This window comes from Olea europaea, chromosome 19 (assembly GCF_002742605.1).
Source record: "Olea europaea var. sylvestris chromosome 19, O_europaea_v1, whole genome shotgun sequence".
Lineage (NCBI taxonomy): Eukaryota > Viridiplantae > Streptophyta > Magnoliopsida > Lamiales > Oleaceae > Olea > Olea europaea.
The window spans coordinates 7,673,538-7,686,262 of NC_036255.1; the positions used below are offsets into that span (position 1 = coordinate 7,673,538).

General features: G+C 33.0%; 1 protein-coding gene across 2 annotated transcripts; it reads left to right on the forward strand.

Annotated features, from left to right (window-relative positions):
- Window positions 1-9,362: 9,362 nt before the first annotated feature.
- Window positions 9,363-11,603, forward strand: LOC111368661. 2 transcript variants are annotated; one of them, XM_022990037.1, is made up of 5 exons: window positions 9,363-9,493; window positions 9,714-10,039; window positions 10,849-10,928; window positions 11,007-11,065; window positions 11,173-11,555. In XM_022990037.1, exons 2-5 carry the CDS (start codon window positions 9,725-9,727, stop codon window positions 11,475-11,477), a joined length of 759 nt encoding a protein of 252 aa, XP_022845805.1. In that variant the 5' UTR covers window positions 9,363-9,493; window positions 9,714-9,724; the 3' UTR covers window positions 11,478-11,555. The 2 variants fall into 2 exon arrangements, with proteins under 2 accessions (XP_022845805.1, XP_022845804.1); XM_022990036.1 differs by having other exon boundaries at window positions 9,363-10,039; window positions 11,173-11,603.
- Window positions 11,604-12,725: the final 1,122 nt, after the last annotated feature.

The following is a 12,725-nucleotide window of genomic DNA, read 5'->3' on the forward strand; positions in this document are numbered from 1 at the left end:
TTTGCGCAAGCTATTTAGAGCCAAGCTACTCAATTCAAAGCGAGTGGAATATACTGACATATATAAGGATTATGAAAATATATTAAATGATTACAAAAAAAATCTTATTTTTTTATCACAATGCATTGATGGTCTTCCTAACATAAGAAGTTAGGTGGGCACTGACATATATAAGGATTAGGAAAATATATTAAATGATTACAAAAAAAATCTTATTATTATGGTCTCCCTAACATAAGAAGTTAGATGGGCACGAAGTTGATTGATCTGAGTTATTTTTATTTTTATTTTTTAAATATTTTTTATTTTTTATTTTTTAAATAAAGAATCATATCAAAATGTAGAAAACGACTTGGTTCCATTACAAATGGTAAACCGGAACGAAGTGAGAGTTCAATAATCGTACCAAAACGTTTACAAATGGGAGTTTTAGACAGGGAATTCGGTTCTACCATAACCAAGAAAAGTTTAGACTTTATGGCAACAAAAATGCAATAAACTTGAAGTGTATAAGCTATAAATTTATTTCAAGATAAAATTAAAAATTCATCTATGTATAGTCAATGTTCGTGCGAAAATCTATGGGATCGTTGACAAGTAATAGAATTGATGAGTTGAGAGTATCATCCCATAGGAAATAAATTTTATTCAAGTTTACGAGTTACGTATGAAATTCGAATTATATAAAATAAAAGAGATATTTTGATTTGATTTTTGTTAAATTAATTTAAGAAATCTATAAAAGTTTGATTTTCAGCAAATTATGGATGATTGTATTGGATTTCAAATCCCCCTATTGGTATTTATTTCAATTTTTTGATTTATAGATTTATTTTGTTCATGCGCTTTTGACAATCGATAAAGTTATGATATATAATTTTCTTTTTCAAAACAAATTAAAATCTATCCTAATCACGATATGAATTTATTCCTAAGCCAAATTCATCGCTTTTTTTGTAGAAAGCTCAACCAGCTTGAATGATTAAAATGCATTAAAGTTTAGATTATCTATATGAATGCATAAGTGATAAAATGTTATTCCTAGCATCTATTGCATATATGTTAAGTTTACGGTGTTTTAAACTTATTGTGACTCTCACAACACTAAGACGAGCAACTAATTATCTAATTGATGGTCAATCAATTAAATAATGCAATATGTATGCAAAATTAATCACGCAACAAAAGAAATGCTAAACTACTAGTTTTGAATTAGAAATAAATAACAAATAAGGTTCATCTTCATCTAATACAAAAGCAGATCGAACTTAAAATATTAATATATAAATTACAAAAAGAATAATTTAAAAATATTACCCGAATCTTGAAAGATTACGAAAAATGTTGATCTTCAAGTCCAAGGTTGAAATATTCAAAATCTTGATGTAATTGAACTTCAATTCTTGCTATGGCTTGATCTTCTATCTCAAAAGTGATGAGTTGATATCTTGTTTTCGATGAATTTGATGATATTATTGTGCATGAAGAGGCAAGAGATGATTTTTTTTTTTAATGTGTAGCCCTTGTTTTCTACTTATAAGAGCCAAAAAATTGGTCAAAATCACATCCAATTGGGATTTCAAAAGAATTTGAATCACAAAAGGAAACTGTTAATTCGTATGCGGAAAAAACCCCTTCACACGCACAAGCATAACCCCCGCACATGCGCCATTGCTCCAAATGGCTCTCGGGTCAAATTTTTGGTGTCTTGCTTGTGTGCCGGAATTGTCCCCCACGCAAGCGCCAATACAGGTGGTTCCGTCTCTAAACAGCTTTCGATATTTTGATTATAACTTTCTCTTCCAATATCCGATTAGGTGATTCAAAATGTTTTAGAAAGTTAACTCAAAAAGCTACAATTCTTCTAAAAATACAATTTTCTAATTCGAACATTTGCTATCCAAAAAATGGGTCTCAAGTTGAGGTTAAAAATTTGGAGCACAACTTCTTCGCCTGAAAATTGATTTATAAACATACTTCAACTCTATTTCATTCATTTGACCTTTAAATTGCATCCAATTGGTCATATGTGATCTTCAATTATCATTTTATTGTCCGAATCAACTATTGAATGTTTACACTTTGGTCCCCAAACTTTAGATTTCTTTTGTTTTTGCCCTTTTTTGTTCATTTCTTCCAATTCTACCAATTTGTATTGAGTTCAAACTCACAAATATAATTAACACATAATTAAGATATAACTCATTCAAATTTCTAACAAATACTCTAATTTATCGGCCTAGATAAGTGTACAAAATAAACTTATCAGTTGGCATTAAAAAAAAATTCACCAATGTGAACCATGAACTTGCTGTATCTATTTATAAACTTGGATCAAAAAAGCCACAATTCATTTGAACAATTTGAAATTTCAGAACTAGCTGTTACTAGTCACCATTGTATTTAAAGACTTACTAGGATGAGGAAAAAGAGAGAGAAGTTTGAGGTGTGGATGATCCAATTTCTAGAGAGGAGTACAAGGAAACGGGATTGCAGTCCCCGCGGTGTTAAAACTAAATTTTAGTGATCTCGAGAATTCTAGGCGAATCTAGTTCTATATTCTAATATTTCGAACCGATTAAAACTTAAGTAGAGATTGAGTTGATCATTTCAATCTGATTCCATCATTGTAACTTTTGTCCATCCCTACAAAAGAGGTTAGGAATAACTTTAAAATGCTTGGGTTACTAAATATTAATTCGTTTGAATAGGGTCATCGAACTGTTAGAAAATTGGAATAATTAGTTGGTTTGACCAACTTTTAACCAATTATTTAAGTGGGTCTTGTTAGTTGGATAAATTATTTATTTGGCCAAGTGCATTCTATTCCATGAGTGGAATTGATATATTTATTTGTTTTTCAAAACTAATTAAGAGTGAATGAGAAATTAAAGCCAAAAGATGATCACTTAAAGTTGAAATAAATTGAAAATAAAAATTGGTGGGAATTTGGAAAGTACTAATCTCACATAGGAAAACTAGAAGAATAGAAACCAATTTATATAACTCAAGTTAAGGACTTGGGTTTGGGCCTTAAGGGGTACCACTAGTTTTTAGAGGAGAGATGACCTACATGCTAGTAGGTTTAGCTAAAGCTTACACGAGCGGGTCGCCGCTGCCGTCCGTCCGACCGGTCGGCTCGACTCGGCACGAGCGCGTGCACGGCTCGGGTCCGGGTCGTGGTCGTGTGCTTGAACTTGGCCTAGTTGGTATATATATTTTTGGTAAAATAATATTTTAAATTATATTATTTTATTAATTAAATAATATATTTTTATTATATTATTTATTTTTTCTTCCCCGAATTTTCTGTGTGAGACACGTGAATTCTTCTAGAAACTGGTGGTTGGTGACAGTTTTAACTGTCTGTTCAAATGAGTAATGTCTGTTCCAAGACACAACCTTTCGGCTGTTGTGTCTTTTGGGCACAACCTTTCAACTTTTATAAATACACCTCAGATCCCCGATTTTATTCACTCCAGAAAATTTATTCTATTTCCCTTCTCCCGACAATATTGTCCTTCCGTCCTGCAATATTCCATATATTTGCATTTCAGTCCCAAATATTATTTTCGTGCATGTTAGTCCTTTGATTCTCGAGAGATCAAATATTAGTAGGTTCTCGAGTCTTGTAATTTGGAGTGTTGCTATTACAAGTCGAGGTCGTTGTATCTTTAGAGACAAGTGCCACGAGACCGTCAGCGCCAGTGCGGGGCATTTTTGTCTTAAAGAGAAAGAGTCCAACTCTTGCCTCAACCATTATTCAGTCTAATTTATTGCGCTAATTTTGTAAGTCAAAATTCTGCTCGAATATTTATTCGCTATCTAAATTACTGCACAACATTCTCAAAGATTTTCAACAATCTTAAGACGAAAATTATTTTATTTATATACTAATTTATATTCTGAAATTTTTTTAGACTATGGCAAGTAACAATACGTTCGTCGTATCCCCAAACAATGCTCACGGGGAGAAATCAGAAAAATTCACAGGAGTGGATTTTCAAGGATGGCTAGAGAAAATGTTGTTTTATCTCACAACTTTGAATTTAGCAAAATTTTTGAGTGAAGATGCTCCCATTGTTGAGGAGGAAGAAACGGATTCTCAAAAACGAGCAGCATTAGATGCATGGAGTCATAGTGACTTCTTGTGCAAAAACTATATCCTCAATTGTCTTGACAACACACTATACAACGTATACAGTTTAGTCAATATAACTAAGTTACTGTGGGAATCATTGGAAAAGAAGTATAAAACGGAAGATGTTGGATTAAAGAAATTCGTTATGGGTAAATTCTTAGATTTCAAGATGATAGATTCTAAAATAGTGATGAATCAAGTCCAAGAACTGCAAATAATCTTTCATGATATACATGCAGAAGGTATGAAGCTTAGTGAGTCATTTTAGGTCGTCGCTATTATCGAGAAATTACCTCTGTTGACCTCAAAATTAGCAAGACGAATCTTAAGCCAACTTTAGAAAAAAATGGCGATTTATTGTTGAAAAAAGACCACAGAATATGTTTAGAGAGTGTAATTATGCCTTGAGTTGTTGTATGAAATCACTTACCCTTTACAAGAGTCCTATTCAACTATTTATACATAGTTTCGACCGACATTACATCAAATCACTCAAATCAGCAACAGTACCGAGCTCGAAACTCAGGTCATCGGATTCTCTTGTGATTGGTCGATGAGGCCAGTAGCCATGTGTCAATGTTTTCCTCAGGTAATGATGACCTGCAAGGGGCTAGAGGTTGAGGACTTAGGATTAGTTGTTCCGGGGTGGTGATGATGTCACCTGTGGCAAGTGTATTTGATTGATAGGGTGATGTGACAGGGGGTAATCATGATATTTTTATGAGATAACGGCGGGATTGTCCGACCTGGGAGTAATGTCATAAACCTTCGTACAAATACTTGAAAGTGTGGGGGTGTTTGGCTAAGGTAGAAGTACCAAAACCTAAACAAGTTAAAATAGGGTCAAAAACCATCGATTGTGTATTCATTGGATATGCCAATAATAGTAGTGCGTATTGATTCCTCGTACATAAGTCCGACATTCCAGACATACATGAAAATACTATTATTGAAGCAAGAAATGGTGTATTTTTTGAGGACATTTTTCCTTGTAAGGATATGAAAGAGATTAGTTCACAAAAACGAACTTATAATACTACAATTGGTAATCATCAAAGTGATGAAGAACCAAGACGTAGTAAGAGGTCCAAAACAACTACATCCTTTGGTCCAAAATTTTTAACTTATTTGTTAGAAAATGAACTTAGGACATTCAATGAAGCTATGTCAAGTCCAGAAGCTTCATTCTGGAAAGAGGCTATCAATAGTGAAATTGATTATATTATGCAGAATTATATATGGGAGCTGGTAGATCTCCAACCAGATAACAAACCGTTAGGTTGTAAATGAATTTTCAAGAGAAAATTAAAGATTAATGGATCAACTGATAAATATAAGGCCAAATTGGTAGCTAAAGAATTCAAACAAAAGGAAGGTCTTGATTTTTTTGATACATACTCTCCGGTAACAAGAATAACGTCCATTAGAATATTAATTGCAATCTCAGCATTGCATAATATAGAGATCCATCAGATGGACGTTAAAATATTCTACTTAAATGGAAAGCTAAGTGAAGAAATTTACATCGAACAACTTGAGGGGTTCACTGCTCCTGAACAGGAGAAAAATGTGTGTAGACTCGTTAAATCACTATACGGACTAAAGCAAGTACCAAAGCAGTGGCATGAAAATTTGACAAAACTATGCTGTCAAACGGTTTTAAGATTAATGAATGTGATAAATATATTTATATTAAAATCACACCCAGTGCATATGTAATTGTATGTCTCTATGTTAATGACATGCTAATAATGAGTAGTAATCATATATCATACTAACTACCAAGAAAATGTTGACAAAACATTTTGACATAAAAGATATGGGTATTGCAGATGTAATATTAGGAATTAAAATCCTTAAGACATCTAAGGAACTTGTTCTATCTCAATCTCACTATATTAAGACCGTGCTTAAGAAATTTCATGTATATAATGAAAGTCCATTTAAAACTCCAGTAGACTTAAGTCTACATTTGACCAAACATATAGGCAAGCCCGTATCTCTGTTGGAGTACTCTCGAATAATAGGTAGTCTAATGTATATTACCAACCGCACTCATTTGGATATAGCATATGCAGTGAACAAGCTTAGAAGATTCACAAGTAATCCAAATAATGATCGTTGAAAGGTATGACAAGGGATCTTAGACATCTACGATACATCTCAAATGTTGGATTATATTATACAAGATATCTAGCTGTATTAGAAGGATATAGTGATGCTAATTGGATATCAGATACAAAAGACTCAAAATCCACTAGTGGTTATATCTTTACCATCGGTGGTGCGACCGTATCTTGAAAATCATTTAAACAAAAGTGTATAACTCGATCCACGATGGAATTAGAGTTCATAGCTTTAGATAAAGCTGGAGAAGAAATATAATGACTTCGTAATTTTTTAGAGGATATTCCACGTTAGCCTACACCTGTGCCTACAGTTAGTATACATTGTGATAGTCAGTCGGCTATCGATAGAGCACAAAGTAGTATGTATAATGGTAAATCTCGACATATTCGTTGAAGACATAATACAATTAAGCAGTTGATCTCGAATGGTGTCATTTCCATAGATTATGTAAAATCTAGAGAAAATCTCGTGGATCCGCTCACAAAAGGTTTACCAAGAGATCAAATATACTGCCTATCAAGGAAATGGAATTAAAGCCTACTAAGTAAGAATCTTTATAATAATAACCCAACCTTACTAATTGGAGACCCCAAGATATTGGTTCAATGGGACATCTAAGTTATGAAGATTCAAAAAGCACTTCGGAGATTACTCCTACCCATTCCTATGATAAGAGAAGTGCTATTTGTAGAAAGTTTTAGGTTAAGATATGCTTTTAATTATTCCTATATCTTGAACTATCCAAGTGGAGTATGACAGATACTCTTAATAGGAAATCACCTATATAAGTGTGAAGTGGAGCCTTTTCCATGAGAATGTTTCAAGGGTTTGAATTCTCTAAAATACTTATGAAATCCAATAGTTGTTTAGGGCCAAAATGAACACGATAGTGAGAACTCAAAAATATTAGGGAGGTTATTGTGTTGATACTATTGTCTTGGTTTACAATAACGTCTGATAGTTCAAGACATCACGTTCACTGATTAGCCAAGTAAATCCAATAGTATACTACTATGGAATGTTCAAACCCACAAGGTACCTATCCAGATGCAATAACTTTCCGCCTGATCTCTCGTTAGGGTTTGCATCATCTATTGCATTAATTTCTATTCATGTGGGGGATTGTTGGAAAATTGAAATAATTAGTTGGTTTGACCAACTTTTGACCAATTATTTAAGTGGATCCCGTTAGTTGGATAAATGATTTATTTGGCCAAGTGCATTCTACTCTATAAGTAGAATTGATATATATATTTATTTCTCAAAACTAATTAAGGGCGAATGAGAAATTAAAGTCAAAAGATGATCACTTGAAGTTAAAATAAATTGGAAATAAAATTGGTGGAAATTTGAAAAATACCAATCTCACATAGGAAAATTAGAAGAATAGAAACCACTTTATATAACTCAAATTAAAGACTTGGGTTTGGACCCCAAGGGGTACCATTAGTCTTTAGAGGGGAGATGACTTACATTCTAGTAGATTCAGCTAAAGCCCACATGTGCGGCGCCGTTGTCCGACCAATAAGGTACGAGCACGTGCACGGGTCCGGGGTGTGGTCGTGGGCTTGGCCTAGTTGGTATACATATTTTTGGTAAAATAATATTTTAATTATATTATTTTATTAATTAAATAACATATTTTTATTATATTATTTATTTTTTCTTCTTCGAATTTTCTGTGCGAGACATGTGGATTTTCCTAGAAACTAGCGGTTGATGATAGTTTTGACTGCCTGTCCAAATGGGTTATGTCCGTTCCAAGACACAACTTTTCGGCTGTTGTGTCTTTTGGACATAACATTTCAACTTCTATAAATAGACCCCAGATCCCCAGTTTTATTCACTCCAGAAAATTTATTCTACTTCCCTTCTTCTGCAATATTGTCCTTCCGTTCGCAATATTCCATATATTTGCATTCCAATCCCAAATATTATTTTCGTGCATTTTAGTCCTCCGATTCTCGAGAAATCAAATATTAGTAGGTTTGTCGGGTTTTGTAATTTGGAGTGCTGCTATTACAAGTTCAGATCGTTGTATCTTGGGAGACGAGTGCCAGGAGACCGTCAGCACCAGTACGGGGCATTTTCGTCTTAAGGAGAAAGAGTCGAACTCTTGTCTCGACCATTATTCATTCTAATTTATTGCGCTAATTTTGTAAGTCGAAATTCTGCCCGAATACTTATTCGCTATCTAAATTACCGCACAACATTCTAGAAAATTTTCAACAATTGAACTTCAATCCAATTTATTTTGGCTCATGTTTATAAATCATTACGAACACTCGAGTCATTATTTTCAGCAATGCTATAAGTACAGATTTTTTCTACAAAAATGGTACAGAAAGACAGTTGTTTTCTTGTAATTGGTTGTTGTCAAAAACAATTTTGGACAACAGTAAATTACAGGAAGACAACTGTTTTTTTTATACAATTTCTGTTAAAAAAGTCTGTACTTGCAAATTAATTTCATTATTTTTCACACGTTTTGGGGACTCACAAGTACTATTTATTTATTCACCACTCTTTCTATATGTTTATAATATAACTATTTATAGACCGTCCCAAACATACTTTTGGTTTTGATTGAGTAATTGAACTTCAATTTTGCTTTCATAATTCATCACCTTGTCTCGTTCAGTCCCTCGATTAAAACTGTATAATTGATAACCAATTTTTCTTCCTGTCATTGTCATAAAAGTGTACACCTTTTTTAATCTTTTATTATAAAATCATAGACCTCAATTCTTTCTGTTTTGGTTCATAACCTCAATTCTTCCTATTTTTGTTTTCAGAGTGCCACTTTGGTGAAAGCTCAATTACGATATGATGGTCAATTAAGTAACTTCGTGAGTTCAAAAATGATAGTTAACGAATTGTGACAAAGATTGAAATTAAATAAGAGTTTAGTGACTCAATTGGAATTTCACTTAAAGCTCATGGACCATAGATGAACTTTACTCTTACAGCGCCTCTTTCCTATTTTCTCCGGATAAATAGCATGTAACAGTGCTTTCTCTTGGCTTTAAGTTCGATGGTGCACGAGTCGAAAATCCTTGGCAATCGAACTCTCTTTGACGTCAGATTTTTTTTTACAGTTTTACTCTGATTATGCGAATTTCGTGAGTTGCTGATATGGCGCTGACTTACTGTTTGATAAAATTCTTGAAAGAGCTCTAATTAGTTCTTCTTGCGCGTTCATCTCTCCCTTCAGCTTTTAATGTACTAATCTTGCATTAGTTAATTTTGTTTATGCCAACCTTAGCTTGATCGCCAGGGGCGGAAAGTTGGGAGAAGCTAAGTCTGATCGGTGCTTGAGATTTGCAAGTTTTTGACATTTGCTTGCTTTTACAAATTAAGAAAAAAATGGAAAGGTTTTATTTCTTGTATTTAACCATTTGCCTGCTATTAGATGTTCAAAGATGGGGTTTTTGTATTGCAGAAAAGCATATAATGCAAGGTCTAGGATCAAAGTATTGTAGGAGGATATTGTCTTCTGTTGCAGCTCTGAGTGGAGACGATCCTGGTCTTTTTAGAATTTTGAAACAGTCTTATACTACCGTCTCAACTTTGCGAAGAATTTTTGACAATGTGCAGAAGCCTACAATTCCCGGTGAATTCTTGAAGTGGGGTTCGCTTGGTTTGTGCAGGACATCAAGCTTTGCAACTGGGTTCACACCATTGCAACCAAAGCCCTTGGAGTCGATTATTGATATAGAGAGGGCACAGAATAAATCAACTGAAGAACTCGCGGACATTTGGGATGATGTAATTCTTTATACCCTATTGAAGTTTTCCCCACTAGACTACTCACATTTTGACAGTTTTTTTATTTTTAACGTACTAATATAAATATAATTATATTACATCATAAAGTGATATTTTTAAACCAATTAAAGGTTTAGGCTCATTAGCAGATGTGTTCATTTAGATTAACGAATCTTCTAGGAGAATCTATTTAATTATCAACCGTGTTTACAAGGCCTTTTAAGTGTACTTTGTTACCTCCTTATCGCTAAAAGTTCAATTGCTAGAGGATGAACCATTAATACCTTTACTGGGGTGAACAATAAATGTCTTGATTGCGTTGACCGAATTCAAAGGAGATTAAGGCCCTGTTTGATTCTCATTTTTATCGAAATACATTTTTCTCTTTTTTTTTTAACTACACATTTTTTATTAAAATAATATTACACGTAAATCAGAAATTTTTCCTAATTTTTCATCCACACATTCTTCATCAATCTATTATTCTAAAATTCAATTTTCCATAAAACAATGGGGCTCAAGCACCCTCTAAAGCAGAATTTTGATATTACTTCCTAAAATTTTAGGAAGGATTTTATATGATTTGTATTGTAAGCATCCCTTGTAGTGGGTGAATGACAAACTATGTATGCTTGTTGTTTTATCTCAATTGTTTGCTATATGTATTCACTTTTTAGCATATTTGTAGTTCTCTATGAATCAATGACCACTAAAATAGCGATTACCTCTCTCAATCTTTTTCTTTAGTGAACTTTTCACAATTATCTTTACTAATAGCTTGACCGTTGTCTGGGCTATACTTTTTTCAGTATCACTTGGGAAGAGGCCATATTGGTGCATCAATGAAAGCAACATTGTACCATCTATTAAAGCAAAGAGCTGTGGATTGGTATGTCGCCTTCCTGATTATTGTTTTTGATTATGTCATCCTTCCTCGTTTGTTGACGTTCTTAACATTTATCTGTAGCCGCTATTTTGTGATTCCAATGTGGAAAGGAAATGGTTATACAACCATGTTTTTGCAAGGTTAGACCTGAATTGACTTTTTTTTCTTGCAATTCACCTGTTGTCGATTTTGAACGAGTATAAATGCTTCATGCCGCTTAAAATTATGTATTGGAAATGTCGTGCAGTTCAGATGCCACACATGCTTTTCACTGGTCTTGAAGATTACAAGGCAAGAGGAACTCAAGCTGCTCCATACTTCACTGCTTCATACTATACAGAATTTGCAGAAAGCAAGGAATTAGTGCTTATTCGTGGAGATATTGTGTTTACTAGCAAGCTGACTGACTCAGAGGCAAAATGGCTTCTTGAGACTGCACAATCATTTTACTTGAATGATGTCAGGTACAAACTGGTAGAGCGTTTCAACAAAGAAACCCGTGAATTTGAGTTCAAGGATGTCTTGCAGGCATTAGATATGCCTGTTTTGTAGTTTAAATTATCTAGGAAATTGTAAGAGTATAGATTGGCCTTTTTCTTGTTATAAATTTTGCGCAATAGGATGGACATGTTTTTACCCTTTTTCGAATAATAATCAGGCCTGGTTTTGATTGCATTATTTTTGAACTACATACTGCAAATTTCCAACACATAGATCTTTATTTATCTAGGGATTGATACAATTATGTCCTCAAATTATTTATTTATTTTTATCGTTAATCTTAAATTAAATTACTACATTTTGTCTATAGTGACGATTGTTGTTCAAAATACTCTACTAATATGCATTGAAATGAAGACATTTTTTTAATCAAACCTTTTTATTTTGTTTGTTTAAAATATGAGAGGCAAATAAATTCTTTTTATGCCTCCTAACAAATTTTTGGACGAAAATCATGATTAGAAATAAAATTGAAGACATGAATGTGTCTAAAAATAATTGGGTCATAATTGAGAAAATGAGAAAATATTGGGACGTTCATTGCAATTAAATTATGGTGCAGTTAAACAAAAGACGCGGCGTACAATTTATATATCGCATTTTTAAAATTTAACTTTACACTATTTTATCGTATGGTAACAAAAAATATCTTCTGCTAAATAATTATAGTTTTACCAATAAAAATAGTTAAATAGATCATAGTTTCCATAATTGAAAATAACAAATCACGCACTTTGTATTACATTCATGACGATAACAACGGAGGTAATCAACTGAAAATCAAGTGCAATCGTGCTAGCTTCGGAATGATTTATCCGTTCGTTGATTAGAGACTTGATAATGGAGTTAGGTTACCCTTTAACTTAGTTAACCAACTCTAGTTTCAATATCAAATTAAGTAGGGCTGGACAAAAGTTCCCGAATCAAATCGAATCGAACTGAGCTGAGCGGTTCTTTTTTAGTTAAATGCTCCGAACGGGTATTTGAATTGAGAACCGACAGATTCGATTCGGTTCTTGATTCTAAATTAAGAACCGAATAACCAAATAAAAATTAAATCTCCCTATTTTTTAATTAATTAATTTTGAAATAAGTCAAATTATTTTATTTTTTCTAAATAAATTTGCTAACTAGTTAATTTAGCTTAAACACAAAAATTTGATTTTTCTATTTCTAATTTTCGGTTTAAAGCCAACTTAATTAAATTGACCTAAATTTTATCCAAATCCGTTACTCTACTGTAGTGCTGTTTCTACTGTTCTGGAGAAATCGAATTGAATCTCAACATCGCCTCTTTTA

Excerpts from the sequence above, each read along its gene's own strand:
- LOC111368661 (XM_022990036.1), top strand. The coding sequence starts at position 9,638 with ATGGAAAGGTTTTATTTCTTGTATTTAACCATTTGCCTGCTATTAGAT. Across the intron at positions 10,040-10,848 it reads TCGCGGACATTTGGGATGAT|TATCACTTGGGAAGAGGCCA; the intron begins GTAATTCTTTAT and ends TACTTTTTTCAG. Across the intron at positions 11,066-11,172 it reads TACAACCATGTTTTTGCAAG|TTCAGATGCCACACATGCTT; the intron begins GTTAGACCTGAA and ends AATGTCGTGCAG.